Raw genomic sequence first — 19,368 nt, 5'->3', positions numbered from 1 at the left:
CTCACTTAATTGATTAGTCATTTGGTCTATAACAGGGATACCCAACAGTTTTGCAAAATGACAGTGGGCCAGTGGCCAGTTAATAAACAAACATTAATAATTAATAAAAAATAATTAGCCTGGACCTTTGTTGGGAGCCCAGGAGATCCTCCATGTACTCTTTAATAAGCAAGCATATTGATGCTGCTTTATTCACAGTGTTTATTTACAGTCAAAGTACAAAAAAAATCTCAATATGAACCAATTTATTTTAATTGTGAATTATAAATGTACTCCAGGCCACCCAGCACTCTATTTTGGGCCACATTTGGCTATCCTAGTTTTCCTAAAACCCAAGATGATGTCTTCACATGTCCTGTTTTGTCCAACCAACAGTCCAACACATTGAAAACTGACTAAATAAACTATGAAGACCACATCTATAATGCATTATAAGACCGTTCATAGGGACTTAAAATGCATCTATAATGCTATATGACTGCCCTCATAAACACATAATGTCTCCTGATGCACTATATCAACAGTCATAAAATATTATAGATGTGACTTATAATGAATTTGTGTCCTATGGGTGTTATTGATTAGTTAAACTAGAGGTTTACTGGGGCATTTTCAGCTTAAGCAACTATGTCGTCTCTCTTGGACTGTGGAAAAGGAGGAGAAAGTGGCACATATGGGAGGACATGTCAAAGACGTGTCCTCCCATAGAGAGGAGAAGGAAAAAAGTGGACAAAATTTGCTGCGGCCCTCAAAATCCCCCACAAGTATGCTATAGCTAGCAGGCTGACCACCGTAGAGGCTGTTTGCAAGCTAACGTTAGATACTGGAATGTTACTATTAGTCCACAAGCTACCCTTATGTTTTAACTTAAGGTTGCTAGCTTCAAAAATCACATCATGTAACCACTTATGTGAGTGAAGCTGGAGATATTCAGCTGAAATGTATGGTTTGCTTGTAGGCTAACAGCAAACATTCATGTAGCTAACGTTAGCCTCACAGTTATGCTAACCTTGTTTGGGATGGGGACCTGGTTAGCTAGCTAGCTAGCTAAAGCATATAGCATACTACATAGATGTCGAGGACTGCAACAATTTCTGTCCACTTTTTTCTTTTTGAAGCTAACAGTCTTGCAAATAGTGAGCCGGCAAGACCCCCAGACTCTACAAAATCTTATTCTGTGACTACAATGTCTCTATTTCATGACACATTGTCTTTAGAAGTGAGAGGGTGTCAGACTTTAGTCTTTTCAAAGTATTTTCAAAGTATTCTTGAACATTACACTTTACTTAGCAACAACAGTGAAACATCATGACGCAGCATGCAGTATTATAGATGCATCAATTTATACTTCACTTTACTTAACACATACAATGATAATGTATGATACTATATGGGCTATTATACCATGCTATGAGTCCTTACTACAGTTGATTGTTGAGGTGTGTATGAATATAAGCCCCATCAGTCAACCTTTAGTTTATAATTAGTCAAGAATATCCATGAAAGACACTTAATAATTCACTAAGTCACATCTATAATGGGACTAATGGTGATAATAAATAATAATAATAATGACTTTATTAAGGACACAGAGAGAAGTCCATAGCATACCACACAAACAACAGACAATCATCTATGTACAAAAATATGATATAATAAACACTATACATTTATAAAATAAATGTGTGTATAAGGGCAAGAATTACCCAACACTACATTATACAAGTTCATAAAAATGGACAAAATTCAATAAACTGCACCCACAAACAAAGTGGAAAGCCAGTGGTCCCAGCCAGTGGCCAGCTCAGGGTTGGCCAAGGCCTAGATGATACTATTTTCTGAGACAGAGAGCCTACACAGATAAATAAGATTTCACATTAAAGCAGGACATCAACATTTACAAACATTTGGCTGGCACTGCACCATCATGGAAGTTTAAGAAGTAGTCTCATGCCATCGTTACAGGCCACAGTAAGTCTTTGCATATTGCTCTTGTTATAGCAGTATGCAGCGGGGTGCGAAATGCTTGTGATCTTCACATTAACTAAACACATTAAATTTGCGAGCAAGCATATTAGCTTGCAACACTGTCTGTAGATATCTTAATCATCAGATAAATCATTGACAATATATGAATTACAAGTCTGTGATATAATCTATAGTGTGTTTATGGGCGCAGTATAAATGCATTATAATTCACTATAAATACCCTCATAACGCATTATAGATGTGGTCTTCATAGAAAGTGTTACCATGACTTTTGCTGTTAATCAACTAATTGATTGATCAACTGATCACTGCAGCACTCTAGTTTGGAGAAATCAGGTGCAGTCTACAAGTAGATTGGGAGAGTATTTAAAGTATAAGCTCCTTTTCATCTGACTGTTTATCCCGTCTTCAATAGTCTCTTTCTCAGGTGAAGCATAAAAGAAATGAATCTGACAGACATGTATTATGCATCACACTGAGCTGTCTGGGGATCTGTGCTGTATATAACAATATCAAAAAACCTCTAATTGCTGATTATGTACAGACTGTAAGATGACCAAAAGCAGAAAACTTTCCTCTTTTCATATTAAGAGTACAAATAAAAGGATATTGAAAGTTATTAAGTAATGCAATTATGATTTATGATTGCGCTTAAATGTATTACATTGCACTGCAGTGGCTTTGAATCCGTCTGACTTAAAAGAGAAAGCCTGGGGCAGCGACGGAGCCCCCCGAATGTTTGTGAATTAATGAAAAATGAATGAATCACTACTGAGCTACAAGTATCGGCATGAGCTCTGTGACTTTACCCTCAAAGGATGTGCCCGCTGGTAAAAGAGCATGAGAAACACAAGGGTCCATTTGCAGCATCAAGAATATTCCAAGCAAATCACAAGGAGGAAACTTTAACACTCAGCCACGTTACTGAACTAGCAGAGGGGAGACCAAAGTGTTTATTCATCGTTTCAGACCTCCAGACGACTCCCCTAGGAAGTACCCACATCTCCAGACATATCATCTTTTATTCATCGCCGTGGCAACTAATGAGCCCATCTCTGGATTCAGACTAAAAGGGGTGTCTGCCTGCTTTTTCTGGTAATAAAATAAGACACATTTTCCCTGCTCGGGGTATATTTGGGTTGGTGTTTCGATGTTTTCACGTCCAGTACTGTATGTTCACATTTGAGCCCACGCTTGAAATCCTCGCAGCTCGCACAACAGCCCTCGGCCACGGCTCTGCCCAACATGATTTAGGAATTCTGATCCGCTTCTGATTTGTTTATGCACGGATGATGTTCTCAGGAGATACACGAGAATCAATACAAACAGTGTTTATTTGACAAGCACGCCGGCGTAGCTCAGGAGGCGCAGATAGAAACTGAGCAGCAGCGACTGTAATAACATTATTCCTCATCTCTCTGTCTTGTTCCCATGGACTGTCAGCCCATATAAACATTCAGAGCCAGGTTAGAAAGGAGGGAAGTGAGCTGCAATTCATGCCCTGTTCCACACTTTATTAACCGTTTTCATTTTTCATATTCTAATCTCTTTAGCATCCTGCTCTGCCATCCCTTGCTTTCTGAAATGCCTAATGTGATTGCTTCCTATCTCCACATGTCTGGTGCGTAATGGAGCTGTCTCAGAATCATCCTGTGCTGCAGGAGAAGCATTTTTGTAAATGCAGCATTACTTCTGGTTATTTAAACTGCACTTCAGCCCGATGTGATAGACGCTGACAGAGTTAGTGTCTGCAGGGGTTTTCTGGGTAGGATATTCACAATACTGCATCACGCCATGCTTTTAATTGCAACGAAACAAGCTGTGTGATTAGTGAATTTTCACTGCAGATGTGATAGATCATAAGAACGGAGACTTCAGTCTTTCCAAGCCTCCTAATCTACTGAAGTCTGAAGGTTTAAGAAACGACCTCCGCCATCAGGTCATGACCTCAAGGTGTGATGTCAGATAGGCGGAGGGAGCAGTGACTATGGGGGGATTTAGATATTCAAATATAAATCAGGAACCCAGATCTCTATCTCTCTCTCCTTCATTTCCCCATATAATCTTTTATAATCAGCTAGGGCTGGGCAACATGGCCTATCAATAATATTACAATATTTTTAGGCCATATTGTGATACATGATATGTATCTCTATATTTATAAACACTAAACTACTCAACAAACTACTGTGAAAATCAAGTTTTAAAAAAAGTGCTATTATAAAAAAGTTATTTTTTTATTTTTTTTGGGTGTTTTTGCCTTCACTGACAGTACAGCTGAAGATAGACAGGAAAGGTGGGAGCGAAGAGAGTGGGGTTGACATGCGGTAGAGGGCCGCAGGTTGGAATGGAACCCATGCCGCTGCAAAGGACTCGGCCTAAATGGGGCGCACGCTCTACGAGGTGAGCTAGCGGTCATTCCAAATACAGTATTTTTATAATAAAGTTAAATAAAGTACTGTTATAATAAAGTTACACAAAGTAGCCTACTGTTATTACACAATTAATTAAAAGTAGTTTCATATTTAAGTTAAAGTTAAGTTGATCAGAGTGGATCTACTGGTGCTTTTATTCTGAGGGACACGGCTGATCTCAGGCCAGGCCAAGTGTTGATGTTTCTGCTGTCAACGTTAGCCTTGTCTGGTCAACAGTCACCCGTTACAGTAACAGTTAATGGAAAGTTTAATCGCTACAGTGGTGCCGTTAAACGTGAGGAGGATTTATTGACTGTGAGCTGGAAACAAACTAATACCCCTTATTGACACTCATGGGCTTGCTTGGTTTGGCTTGTCTTGGTTTGGGCCGAGTAGAGTCTCGCAACACACTTGGCTTGTTTGGGGGGAGATGGGGGGGTCATCGGGGGTTGGCTGTGGTCGGCGAGACATGACCACTACCAGACCATGGGCGGGTAGCCCGGCTCTTGGACCTACTCCAGAGAAGGTCCATCTTCAGTTTGGCTTGGCATGGCATGTCTAAACTGACAATGTAAACAAAAATCGGCACAGCATGGCTTTACTCAACGCGATCAAAAGTGACAATGGAAAAAGGGTCTAACAGCACTCTAGTTAGTTAATACATTAATAATATTTGCAAGATGCACTGGTGCTCCATGGTTGCAAAAAGCGCCTAAATGGTTGTGGTATTAAGCCCTGCAGATACAAAAACACAGGCGTCATCTGCTCAGACACTATTGACCAGGAGAGAGTGGTCTGGATGGGCGAAGAAGTGTGTGTGTAACGCATCATAATTATGAGCCTTATTTATTTATTTTTTTGGTCTGTAAGAGGCTGACAGGCATAGGAGAGCGCAAAAGAACAAAAATGCCAAAGCGAGTCTAACGCAGATGACTTAAAACGATGATATGACAGTTTATACTTCATGTTTGCAACATAGTCATTTCATACATCACACATGAAACAAACTGTGATATATATAAAATCGATACATCACCCATCCCTACTGTCAACTATCTTATAAGAGGTATTTAAATGCCCAAGAATAATGACTTGAAGAGGGGAAGAAAGTGGGCTCTGACTGTCCTTGATTGACCTACAACTATGTATCACACTGTGCACTAGGATTACAATGTGTCACATATGTGGTCAGTGATTCAGCAAAATGATAAGAAAACACATTACAGCACAATCCTCATACTTGAGCTGACTTCCTCTCACTGACCCCCCTCCTGTCCCTCTTCAGTGCGGAGAAGAGTCAGAATATGAGAGAAAAAGGGCCACAGTGGAAAATTAAATCAGCAGTTTTACTGATGGTGATGACTCATCACAGTGACATCATAAAACCATCAGCTCTCGCTGAGCCAATCATTGCTCGTCTGGGCTCTGACTCATCAATTAGAGGAGCAGACTGGGCTGATGTTTGAAGGGTGGCCGTCCAAGGGCAAATCAAGGACGATGGTAACTCCATTTTCATGGCAGTTATTAAAAGCATGTCTGGCTGCGTGGAGAATTCACTGATGGATAATCGTTGTTTGGCTGCATAATATATTTAACTAGCCATCAGACGCTGCTTCTGCCAACCCTAAACACACACGGCGTCGGGTTTCCTCCAGGATTCTGCCTCTAAACATGAGACTGCAAATCGTCTTCAACAATGAATCTATCATTCTGCTCCGAGAGAATAGGGTGTGTGCATCTGTGTACGTAAAAGACAGCATTGGCTTGTGCAACCTGAAGCAGACATGTGCATGTATGTGTATAAATTAAAATCAGCGAGAGTTCCCAGCTCACAGGTCAAAGGTCGGATGCAGTCAAGGGACTCATCATTTATTGGCAGATTCAAGCCATCAATCAGATTGACAAGCGCTCGCTCTCTAGCTCAGCCGGAGAGCGAAGACTGAGGGGGCGGAGTAACTGATACCGCTTCATGACCACTGATGCGATTACTTCCTCCAAGGGCACAGTGCAGGGAGGCAGTATTAGCGTATTACATTCTCCCACAATACCACTCTGTCCTAATCGAACATATGTAGCTCTGCAGTAGCGCGTTCGTCTGCTCCTCACATATTCTTTGGTGCACGAAATAATGTGCAAATGCTGAAATAGACTCTGGCTGTTCATTTTCATCTTTGCTGACGCTGAGGTTTTAGTGTGTGTGTGTGTGTGTGTGTGTGCATGTGTGTGCCCTCTCCATGGTAACCTTCGAAGAGCACCAGACGTCATAGATCACTGGTTTTCCCTCCGCAGACAAGAGAGAGTAAAGGAGGGAGGGTAAGAGGATGAAGGCAGTGATGGGGTGATGGAGGTGATAGGTAATTCTGCCTAATACCCTGGATGAGAAAGAGCCAGACTCTTAAGGGGGATGAGTTTCTTCGCTGGATGACTGCCTCGGGGGTCATGAGGCCAGCGTTGTTGTCCTTTATCAATCCTCGTCGATTGACAGATTTTTGACGGAGCGGGATTGCTCTAAGAATAGATTAGCCCACTTCCTGCAGTGTATTGAGGTCAAAGTATTTGACTATTGGCCATTGAGGAGTGATTCTAGCCATGCTTGTTGAATTGTTAATCCATATGCTTTGTATCAATAGTCGGGAAGAAAACTGTTGAGAAAATGTGCCTGATGTATAGCAGTTGAAGACGGTGTTATGGAATACTGACCGACTTGGAGGACTCTAATGATCCCGAGGAGAGGGTGTCCCGACTGCTGCGGCTCTTGGAGCTGAGGTGCGGTGAAGAGGACGGCGAGTCATCGATGTACGGCAGGATGTCGTGGTGCCTCCGCTGCTCCTCTGCGCGGTCTGCATCGTAACCGTACGTGGGAGGGGTTCCGGTGAAATGACCATCTGTGACAGGAGAAAACAAGACCTTAGATTTGTACCTTTTACACAGCTTTCTTTCAACCACTTTTAATGCAGACATTTAGACGCTCTTTGCAAAACCTCAAACTCATGCCACCTGTGAAGCTTTCAGCACTGCATTCAGTGTTAAACAGGACAAACTGGGAATTATAAAACTGACATTTGGTGATGCCAAACAGTCTCCTTGCACTGCTTCAGTAAGTTTAATCTACCAAATATCCATAAAAGGAATGGTTCACGTGCAAAATGACCATTTGTATATTAATTGCACGCAGCGTGAAGGAAACAGTTTTTCTCATATGCCTCCATGATGGACGGAGAATCCAAAAAAGGACAACGTTCTTTATAAATTGAAGTAAATGGGTACTGTGTTTGACAACAGCAAAACCATATCAAAACATCCAAGTACTTCCTAATTAACAGCATCTTATCTTCTTACTGTTGCTAAAATTCCAATTTGTTGCCACATCAAACTATAAACATTATTAATCATTAATAAACAAGTTTCAACCATAAAATCTGATCAGGTTTTGGACCTTGTCCACTTCTGTGTCGGGATCGGCTGCAGACTGACTTGGCAGAGATGGCTGCCATCTTGTTTTTACATGGATTAGTGTAGTGTGCTCTTACTACCACTAGTTGGAACTAAAAGTGTCCATGAACAAGGACAACAGGTCTAAGTTAAGCAGAATTAAGTATAAGGGTCAAGTAAACCCAAAATCTGATGTCCTCATATGAGGACGCAGGCTATCAAGATGTTTAAAACACTTCTGTACGAACAGTCTCAGGCATGGATTCAATTAAACCTTACTACCCTCGCAAGTGGCACTAGAAATACTGTTACCTTTTGGCAAAAATGCATGTGTATGGGAAGTACTGGATAAATGAGACTTGGAAACAGAGTTTGTAAACAGTTGTTTTTTTTGTTTTTTTGGGGTTTTTTTTAAGATATTTTTTGGGCATTTTGCCTTTAATGAACAGGACAGGTAAGCGTGAAAGGGGGAGAGAGAGAAGGGGGGATGACATGCAGCAAAGGGCCACAGGCTGGATTCGAACACGGGCCGCTGCAGCAACAGCCTTGTACATGGGGCACCTGCTCTACCACTAAGCCACTGACGCCCCATAAACAGATGTTTTAATATAGTTTTGCTGTTGTTAATTGCAGACCCCACCCATTTTAAATGAAGAATGTTTGCCTTTTTTGGATTCTCCGTTCACCCTGGAGGCAAAAAAAAATAAAGCTTTCATTACAAACTCAAGGTAACACGCTGTGAGGAACTGATACACAAATGGTCATTTTGCAGGTGGGTGAAGTGTTCCTTTAATGTTACCTGTTCCTTTACAATGCACACTGGGTAGATCCATGTCTTACATCTGCTGGCTGGCCTCTTAGGAGGTTGTCATGCATTGTAGAGTTAATTTCCACCACTAATTAATGCGGTTCTAGAAACTGGGGCACACAAAATGAGTTCCCCCCTGCATCTTTGTTCAGGCACTCATACAAAAACATAAAGCTCCGAGAGGAAGCACTTGAAGAGGCCGACTACAAACTGGGTTAAGGTTCAAATAATTTCAACAGCGAGTGCAGCATCTCGGGGGAAATTTTCAGCAACCTCCCACTGACCTGCTTCTGCGGTGGGCGCTATCACTTTTTCTTTGTGGAAAAATAACAGCGCGGGCAGCACAAAGTGGTTTTGCGTATGATTATGTGCGCTGCCCTTTACAAGGAGAGGTGGGAGAGACAGGAAGAGCTATAAATAAAGGTCAGGGAGCGAACAAACTACAATTTGACTACAAATGACTTTGCTTTACGACGTCACACTCAGTGAGGTGATGCATTCCATTTGAGTTCAAGTTGTAGCTTCCAGCGAAAATGCTTTGGTGAGTCCAGATTGTTCAGCTTCCAGGAGGAGACAGTCAGCGGTTTGGGGAATCGTTTGGTGCGTAACAGCTGAGGGGAAGACATCATGCATCTGAAATGCAACAGAAGACCTTTTGCTCATCTCCTCCCACTCCTACATTCAACAGAGCCGCACTTCTCAGAGAGCTGGCCGTGCCTCCTCAGTGCTGACTCACACTAATAACATGCCAGGGCACTTTCTGGAGTCAAACACACAAACACGCAGGATACACGCCAGTTTGCACCATTTATAAGCATCCTGCAGCCGAGAACACACAACTACTGAAACAGTTTGTACCCCTGTTGCCTCTACAGTCTCCCTTTCATTGTGTTTAATGAATCTTTGGCTTACACCAGCCTAGACATATGCTCTTACAGTCACAGGTCATAGCGTGAGCAAAAAAGAGACAGAAAGAACAATGCCTGAGTGTCCAGGGCTCGTCTGACCTTCAGCCCACCCACTGCTCGCTCCGCGTACTCGCTGCCGCCTGTGGGCGGGTGCTGCCCACTGTGCCTGATTCGACCAGCGGCATCCTGCCAAGCAAAGACCAACATAGAGGCTCTGTGTGTGTGTTTGTGTGTGTGTTTGTGTGCAAACAGTCTCTTTGCACAATGCCAAACCACGCAGCAAACAAAACTGAGTAGCTTACTTCATTCATTTTTAGGTCTTAGTATGAGTCTCTGCTGCTATTTTGCAACCCTTACACATAAGCTGTTATTTATATTTCATCATTTCCATAGACTCCTGCTTAATGTGTTGTTGTGTTCATTAACACCTTCCTTTATCCTCTCCTTCAGCCTTTTCTAACTTGCAGTGTGATGACTGAATTGCCCTGTAGTATCATTTTAGGTTATATTTTATTAGGACTGCGGCCTAATAGTTGGCCAAAAGTTAGTCGACCGCAAAGGTCATTTGTCGGTAAGATTTCATTGGTTGATTAAACGCGGGAAAAAAAAGTGAAACTCTATTATGAGCTGTGTCTTGTCAAAATAAATACTAACTTAAATAAAATTTGTATGACTGGACCATGTGGGAATTTAATTTGAAAGGACAGACACAGGAAGTGGCCACGCTCAGCAGGTCAGACAGGAGTCACGTTAATTTCCAGGGCTGGTACCTGCGGTTATTCCACAGGCTAGTTAATAACATGTCGGGCAGGAAATCCAAAGTGTGGGATCATTGTGAGAAGGTGAAGGACAAACCCAAGGTGATATGTAAACTCATCTTCATTGGTCGACTACAAACATGACGTATCATCTGAAACATGGAAGTAGCTACATGCCCATTAGCCCACAGCGTCATTAACAGGCGGCTCGCTCAGTGTGTGACGTGCACTTGTAGATAAAATATAGGCCTATATTAATGAAGGTTCATTAGTACGGTTTTGTATTTCTCTGTAATGTAGCACAGTGTTAACAATGTTACTGATACTATTCTTTCTCACACCTTCAACTCAAACCATTGTGTTGCCCCGCCCAAAATATATCATTTAATAATTAAATTAATATCGTAAACATGCAGGTGACTAGTCGATTAATGGCCCTAGATGACGACTATTGGTCGACTAGGAAAATTCGTAGTTTTCGTAATATAGCACCTTTAAAAACAGAGTTTACAAAGTGTTTTGACAGACAAAGCAAATTAGCAGAAGGTAATGTAACAACAGTAAGACAATGAAAAGACAATAAAAAGATGCATCACATAAAAGAATCATCTGTAAAGATGAGTTGTAACAGGAGATTTAAAAGAAGTCAGAATTATCTCCTCAGGCAGGTTATTCCAAAGCCAAAGGGCCCTGACTTCGGAACGATCAGAAAGGCTCCACCTGAGGATCTTAGGCTGCGACTGGCTCGTATTGGGTCAACATTTCTACTATGTAGCTTGGGGCGAGAAACAGACGTGCCTTAAACGTGATGGGAAAAATCCAATTCTAAATCCAAAGAAAGGAGCCAAAGGAAAGCAGCGGGACAAGGGTGATGTCATGTTGTCTATTAAAAACTGGAAAGAAGCTTTTATGTATTTATAAAGCACGTACATACATTCACCCACAGCAGGGTGCAGCTCTCTCTATTTATGGTAGCTAGCGTCACTGAGTTGCCAGATCTAACCTTTTTAAAGCTTGTTAACATTTTAAGGACTAGAAGTACAGGGTGTGGATGTGAAAAACACCAAGTGTGAAAAGTGGCATCCTGACATGTTTTTCTTATTACAGTCTTTGCTCCCAAACCCCACCTCTGTGTGTTCATGTGAGGGAACATAACATCTCCAGCTGACTTATTTTAATCTTCCTACCACCTTGCTTTGGAAACATGCTGTCACTAGAAACACACTGAGGTTGTGTGCATGTGTGTGTGTGTGTGTGTGTGTGTGTGTGTGTGTGTGTGTGAGGAATGCCTGCAGTGCCCACACAACCCTGAGGCCAGAAATATTGAGCATCCAAACAACATTTTTTAGGCTGTAACCACCTCTTGGTTAAAAGGGGGCGCAGACTCAAAACCACAGTGAATAATAATGATAGATAAAATATACGAAACGCCAAATGAATCACCGCTGCGCTGACTCTGACTAAACAGTGTGTCTTCTGGGGTATATGTGTCTCCAAGGTACAAAAGCTACAAGGTAAATAGCTCCAGTTTATCTGCTTTTTGCAAATAAAACATCCAGAGGTTTTCTTTTATAAACAGATGAAGGATTCATAGAAGAATTACTCGTTGGCTTGCCTTATATAGTGTTCACCAATATCTCCTAACCAGCAGTTTCCAGTGGGGGAGGGACTGAGCTTTACAAGTCTGTTAATGGGTCACTATAGCCTGTGGTCGTCAAACACTAGGCTTCAGTCTGTCCACGTCTGACCTCATCTCGGCCCAGACGCTGCTTCTAACGCCGCCCTGAGTCAGTTTCTCCCTCTATCTCTCACGCTCTTTGTTTGTGGGCCCCTGCATCTCCACATATATCTAACTTCCTCTTTCTTTACCTTGTGCTGTCTCTTCTCTTTACCCATCCTGTGAACAGATTGCTTGTGTTTACGCTGATTTGTGGCCTCCACAGCTGGCCTCTTCATCCTCACGCTGCTCACAGATCAGCATCTTGCTCCTCCTGCCCTAAGCTGCCTCACTTTCCACTACTCTCTTGTTTCCCAAACGACCCCCCCTCTCCCTCAGGAAAAGAGTGAACTGCAAATATGACAGAAAAGCGAACACATATGCGCACACACACACACACACACACACACACACACACACACACACACACACACACACACACACACACACACGCTCATACGCACACACATTCCTGTAAAATGTTTACATGGAAACAGTGTTTGGGAGGGGAACAGGTCTTTTTTCCTGCTGCAGGTGGAAAACTACAATCACACAGGGAATAGTCGGTGCTCCGCTGCCATGGCAACACATGGGTCTTTCCAAAACAATATCACACAGGCAGGGCAGGGGTATCAGGGTATCAGGGTGTCATGTGACACTGATCTGTTGATGAGATGTCCTATATAATACAATACTCTGGGCTTCAAATACAGAACATGGGAGCTGTTTGCAACTGTTAAATCATTACAACTTCTGTGTGTGATGCACAGTGAAGGGATTATTTGGAGCTTTATACACTTCGAGAGGAATGGATTATACATCTGTGTGCAACTCTCAAAGTACCTGAGAAGTCTAGGGCTTGGTATCGAACCTCAATATGTTTTTGGTACAGATCCCAATGTGCCTGGATCACAGAGTGTTGAAACCTGCCAGCTACCAAAAGTTGGCACTGAATATCTGATTAGACACGTAATGTATTTTATTTATATTTGATTAGATCGTTCTTGCTTCTTTTGCCAAAGGAATGCTTCAACCTTTTGAGAAATTTGTATGTTTGCTTTCTTGAGAAGATCAATAACACTTTAGTGTCCATAAGCAGAATATGAGAGCACAAGGGAGCACAAAGACGGGGAGCACAGGGACACAGCTAACCTGGCTTTGCCCTAATGTAAAAAAAGAAATCTGCCTTATAGCACATCTAAATTCAACATTTATAGCAACTTTACGCTCCTCTTTTCTCTATTGATTTTGTAGATTAACATACAAGATGTGTTTTCAGTGAGCTTCAGGCCCCATCTACACATACAGTATACAAACATTTTTTTTTACACATCTTTTTCTCTATGTTTTTTGGCATCTTGTCTGCATGCAAACAGAGTTTTAGGTCACTAAAATGTAGAATTTTTTAAACGCCTTTTAAGGTGAGGATTTTGTATCAGTGTAGACACGTAAAATGGAGCATTTGGCAAACAATGACATCATCTCCTCAATTTTCGATGCCCATTGTTGCTTTGTGTTATGAGCATCCACCAAAAACAGTTACAAAAATGGCGGACTACCAGTTTGCTTACATTAATTAATGACTATACTTAAACTTAGCACTGTTGCACCACTTCATGGACAAATGCAGCCACCTGCTGTGCTCACTGTTATTTGGTCCACCTCAGTGTCCATGGTTTAAAGTCCGTCAGAAACAGCAGTTTTGGATCAGACGTGGTCAAACCAGTGGATGATGGGATTGTTCTTAATGTGGAGCGGAAAGGAAAACTTTTACATGTCCAGATCACTCATATCTTTGAGTAAGTTCCTTCGTCCTTATGTTGAGGGTGTAATGGTTATGAGAGCAAAGGCACAGGCTAATGTTACCTCTGAAAAATGTAAAGGTAAAGGTAACCTTTATGACAAAAGGAGAATGGAGCCATTTTTGCGTTCTTGTGTGCACGGAGGTATTTTGCAAAATAAAGGTTGTGTTTCTATTAGATGTTTCTGTATGGACACAGCTTATTCATTTAAGTAATGGACTGTATTTTATTTTTTATTTTTTTTTCCAAATCATTTTGTTATTTTAATGTTTGTTGAGTAATTTCTTATTTTGATGCAGTTTAGTTTTTTCTTTAATTTTCTTTAAAAAATGTTTGCCTCTGAACACTGAACCGAAATGTAAGCAGCCATGTTTTTAAATAAAGGCCTTTTAACTTATTTCAAGTGCATTTGTTCCAGCTCCACACATGAGGACCTGAAGTTCCTTTTTTCTTTCCGAGGAATGTATCTATTTAAAAAAATATATGTGTACACGGGCCAGACTAGCAGTTTCCCTTGCTTCCAGTCTTTATGCTAAGCTAAGCTAATGATCTGCTGGCTATAGCTCCACACTTAGCGTACAAACCTCTAGTTTTACTCTCAGCAAGAGAGCGCATAAGCTCATTTCCCAAAATGTCAAACTGTTTCTTTAAAATAGAAAAAAAAAAAAAACAGTTTCGTAGAAAAACATTTTTATATTCATCAAAGTCAGTATAAAGATAATAGCATCTAAATGATACCCAGCACTAAACGACCTGTAAAAAGAGTCTTTCTTTTGTGTGCGTTTGCAACGCCTCATTACGTTTTAGGCACACGACATGTTTCGGGCACTACCAGGTGCCTTCTTGTAATGAGACGTCATTTTGAGAGGCCCCTCGACACACTCTCTGTCTCTTTTCATCTTTTGTCTCAAGCTATCCCACGCTTACTCTCTCCTCATTCTCCAACCTCTTCTCTCTGCCCTTTCCTTTGACAGAGTCTCAGTCTTTCCTGTCCTTGCTCTCAGCCACAATGGATACAACATCTTTTCACAGTGTAACAGTGCTAGAGTGCAACAGCTTAAAAAGATGAATGAGCTGACCTTCGTTTGCCTCGCTCATTCTCACACACACGAGGAATTAAAAGGCTTGTCTGAGTTTAATTGCGATAAAGAGAGTCTGTGGCTGACGGACAAAGGAAACGATTGTTGCCTAAAGCCCTGCAATGCTCTGTGTGGTGCTTCAGGAAGGGAGGGGAGGGGTGAAAGTAAAAAAAATAAAGGAGGAATTGAGCCACTATGACAGGAATAATTATAAAAAATTACAATAATAAGAAAGAAAATGATTTACAGTAACAAAAAGACAGAAAGACAAAGACAACGCGACAGACTGAGAGCCATGAAATTGGAGAGAGAGAGAGGGAGTGACTCTCAAAGGAGGCATAAGATATCCTCGATAGTGAGAGCCGCCTCTCCATCCCCCATCACGTTTTCCACTCAGCATGGCTGTCATAAATCTGCCCCGGCTGCTGACTCCTTTATAGGAGGAGGCCTGTCATCCTAACACTGCCAATATAACCCCACCTCTGGTTCTTTCTCACACACACATTCACACGCTTACCTTAAAGCCCCACCCAGCCTCATAGGACCCTATTGTTACACTACAACACTCAGAGCCTTCTCTCTTAATCCTGCTATTTGATGAGGAGGAGAATGTAATCAGAGATCGAATGGTGTGTTTTAATGGCTTCCTCCTGCTCCCCCCTCCACTAAATCTGATTCATATACAGTGGGCTGGATTTGGGATGGCTAAGCTTATTGAAGAGGCCACGTCTGGATGCTGGAGATAAATAAGATGCGCCCCTGTCTCCGGAATAACGTTGCTCTTTTCAAAAATGGTGTAAAACACATAGGCAGTATTGTACAGTAAACTATGACGGAAAGGGAACTGGGGTGAGAGTTGCCGCAAGGAGAGGAAAAGAAAAAAGCGAGGGCACCCCTTCCCCTGAGTTCTCACATGCCCTTAAATATCCAATTTAGAGACAATTTAACAAGAGAAGAGAGGGGGCTGGTAGACGAGCAAAAGTGGAAAGCTGTGGAAATTAAAGTGAAGCCTCAGCTACAGCATCGCTGGGGGCGACAGACATGCCGTCAAATGAACTTGAGCACAGCGTTTCACTCATAATCCTCCCGCGACTGCACAGGCGCTTGACAGCAGTTAATTTGATAAATGTCACTATCTTGTCATTAGAGGGCAGACGCAGGGTGTCATAAATTGAACGGGTGGCTCTATTCTTAAAGTAGGCAATATCTGCAAGTTGGGCACGACAACCGAGAGGTGCGCCTCCTTTTACCCGCTGAAGACACGACTATGGGGACGATTTAGAGATGGATTCTTGGCTTTCACTTGAGGTCACAGTGGGCGCTTTGCATCCCTCATAGAAGCCATTCAGTGTAAAAAGATTGGGGCGCTTACAAGATAAAGATGAATCCTGAAGGCGTTTTTCACAGAATTCCACTTAACAAGCAAAGTGTGTATTTGGCAACACAAATCAGCATCCCTGCAGAGGCAATGTGTCCCTGGAAGCTTGTTTTATTTTATGAATTTATTTTTGTGTTTCTATCGCTCCTTTGAGAGGACCAAAGAGACCGCACATTCCCTATATGAAGGCAGCGACTTTCCTCGTCTTGTTTATCCAATTGTCACCAATTTATCATGAATACATTTCACCCAGCAATCAAGGCCGCCTGACGTCTATCGGCTGGTGAATTCCTTGTTCTCGCTTCCTGGCATTATCAACATTACTCGAGTTGAGAAATCACAATAAACCAATTTGTTTCCCGGAGGTAATCTCTTTGCCTCAGCCTTGATAATCTCTGTGGAAACGACCCAGCAGCAGCAGCAGCAGCAGCAGCAGCCGGTTTCAGTTATAAAGCTGGGGCGATCGCCAAGTCAGAGGCGGTGCTCCTTTAAAAACAAACAGCGCCCCCTGCAGTGATGTAATCGTTCCTTTGTTTCAGGATGGAGGGATAGGTGGCAGAACAGGGATGAAATAGAAAAGCTACACAGGAAAGGGCACAACCTGAAAACACAGCACTGGAGGAAGAGAGATGAGCAGAGGAATGTGGATATCTGTGTGTGCATGCAGGGGTGCTTTGTTCACTGTGTGGCTCCATGGTGCTGGTTATTGCTGTGAGCTTTTTTAAATGTACCGATATGTGTGTGTGGTTTTGTGTGTTTTCCTAAACCACTCATTGGAACAGATGTCTGTCCATGCTTCTCCATATCATAAATATCTATCACGGGTAAAGAAACAATGTCAGATACGACAAACATGGCATCACCTACAGTATTGCCTGTGGCTGCTTAGTATGCTGATTACTGGGATCCAAAAGAACAGCTTTTGAAGTATTACTAGTGAAGTACTATAGCAGTTTGATTCTTCTATGATACTGACAGGTTTGAGCTTTTAAAATGATATCTTTATTAATAGGTCTGCTTTGTTTACAGTCCTTGGCAGACCTCTGCAGCCCACTCCTCACATCTGCTTTAGGCTAACAGCTTGAGGCCACATTAGCAGGTAGCATAACATACCTGAACCTCGAAACTCCTGGTGGGCAAGGTGTATGTGGGAGATGTAGATGCCACGTTTCGACAAGAAAGAAGAATGTGTGGAATAAAAAAAGATGATATCTGCAACGACCTTTTTGTAAAGGGGACTTTTTAAGGGTCATCCTGGTATTTTGAGTGTCTACTTGAACATGTTTATGCTTTACTGGTCAAAAACACTTTATTTTCCTCATCAGTCACACCGGTCCTTAATGTAAAGTTACATACTTTACAAAAGTTATGTAGGTTAGGTTAAGGCAAGTAAAGCTTTGTAGGTTGTTTTTAGGCAAGTAAAGCTACATAGGTTAAGTTTAGGAAGGGTAACATGGGTAGACGTTGTAACTTAACGTACTTAATAGTTAGCCCTTAATGTTAGCATGTAGCTACATATAGCAGTGTACTTGCAGCTAGGAAATGACTGTGTATAGCGGCACTTTTCTCTTTTAAATATCACCAATAAAAGCTTTCTAAACACAACCGGACATGTTCCTGCAGACATATGATCCAAAACTGGAGAGAAATTGACAACATTGGCTACCAAATATACATATTACCCTAATGTTAGCTTCATGTAACAGTTCAGGCAAAGTAATATAAACACTTGCAGTTGCTTGCCTGGAGCAGAGGACCATGTAAAGAAAAATGTCACACGTTGACGTCAGCTTGTCTCCAAAGTATAAAAAACTGGAAACAGAATATTCTGAACAGTCTTAAAATAAACATCCATTGTTTATTCCACTGTATATATGATAGAAAATAAGGATAAGCACAATAGATCCCTGTTAAATTGTCAAATGGGATACTCTTTAAAATTCTACAGAATACCGACACTATATTACTGCCAATCATGTTTCACTATCATCAGTTTTTTTATGGTGGTTCGTCTAAGGAGCATTAACAAAGTTATACTCAAGCTTCACTGAACCTTTGATAAAAGCACGCATAATCAACTATAAAAACTTGTGAAAAGTTATCAGTCTAATCTTTTAATGCTTTTTGACAAAGTTCAAGGTGATCATCAGTCAGATCAATCTCTGTAGTCCTATGATTGGATGTCTGAGGCAGCTCATATACCCACCTATCAGCCAAAAAGCAATTGGAATATACAGAAGAGTGCACCCTCTTCCTTCTTCTGCCTAACAGTACACACACCTCATCAACTACCAGTACGCCACTCTATATACTATAGTGTTTTAATGCTGCTCATATATCTGATGAAGGTCGGACAGCCCAAAACGTAATTTAATATTTCAGCTGTAAGTGAGAAAGTGTGCAGGAGTTGCTCTAATTAAAAAGTTTAGTGCGGCAAGTAACTGTCACTTTCACTTCACGAGTGAACTGCTGATTACATTTTTGATTAATCACTGAATTGTCAGCTCTGCAAACGGTAAGAAAACTGTGAAAAATAACCATCATAATTTCCCAGAGCCCAAAGAGACACCTTCAAATGTCTCGTTTTGTGTGACATACAGTCCAAAAACAAAGGTTATTCAATGTTCAATGACATAATTCAGAGAAAAGCAACAAAGTGCGTTTGGTATCAATTCTGTGTTTCACAAATGTCATCTTTACAGAGTTTACAGGCGCTTGCTGCCAGGAGATACTTCATCACTGTCATAAGTCGGGTATAAAATATGGGAAAGTAGAGACAAGGACTAGAACAGAAAAATGATTTGATCAAAAGGAGGACCGATGAAAAGAGACTGTGAGAAAAAGACAAAAGTTGACAGGCAGGCAGGTAGAAGAAACATACAGACCAAAATGACCCAAACACAAAAATAACATAATTACAGTAGAAGTAAAGACACGGACACAAAGATAATTACACAACCAATCACACACACAGCCACATGTCGCATCTTGTATGTTGTGTCAGCTTCCCTCGGCGCTGTGTGTTTTACATCCTCCTCTGTACCCACCGCTCCTCTCCCTCTCTCTGTTTCGGTCTTTTCTAT

At 41.6% G+C, this 19,368-nt stretch overlaps 1 protein-coding gene across 1 annotated transcript in view; it reads right to left on the bottom strand.

Annotated features, from left to right (window-relative positions):
• The window catches only part of LOC126395824 (breakpoint cluster region protein-like), a 125,273-nt gene that overhangs the window by 49,024 nt on the left and 56,881 nt on the right, over positions 1-19,368 (bottom strand). The window contains exon 2 of the mRNA XM_050053562.1: positions 7,104-7,288. Within this exon, the coding sequence (XP_049909519.1) occupies positions 7,104-7,288 (185 nt within the window). The remainder of the gene's footprint in view (positions 1-7,103; positions 7,289-19,368) is intronic.

The sequence above is a fragment of the Epinephelus moara genome, chromosome 9, assembly GCF_006386435.1.
Source record: "Epinephelus moara isolate mb chromosome 9, YSFRI_EMoa_1.0, whole genome shotgun sequence".
NCBI lineage: Eukaryota > Metazoa > Chordata > Actinopteri > Perciformes > Serranidae > Epinephelus > Epinephelus moara.
This window is presented reverse-complemented; position numbering and strand designations above follow the sequence as displayed.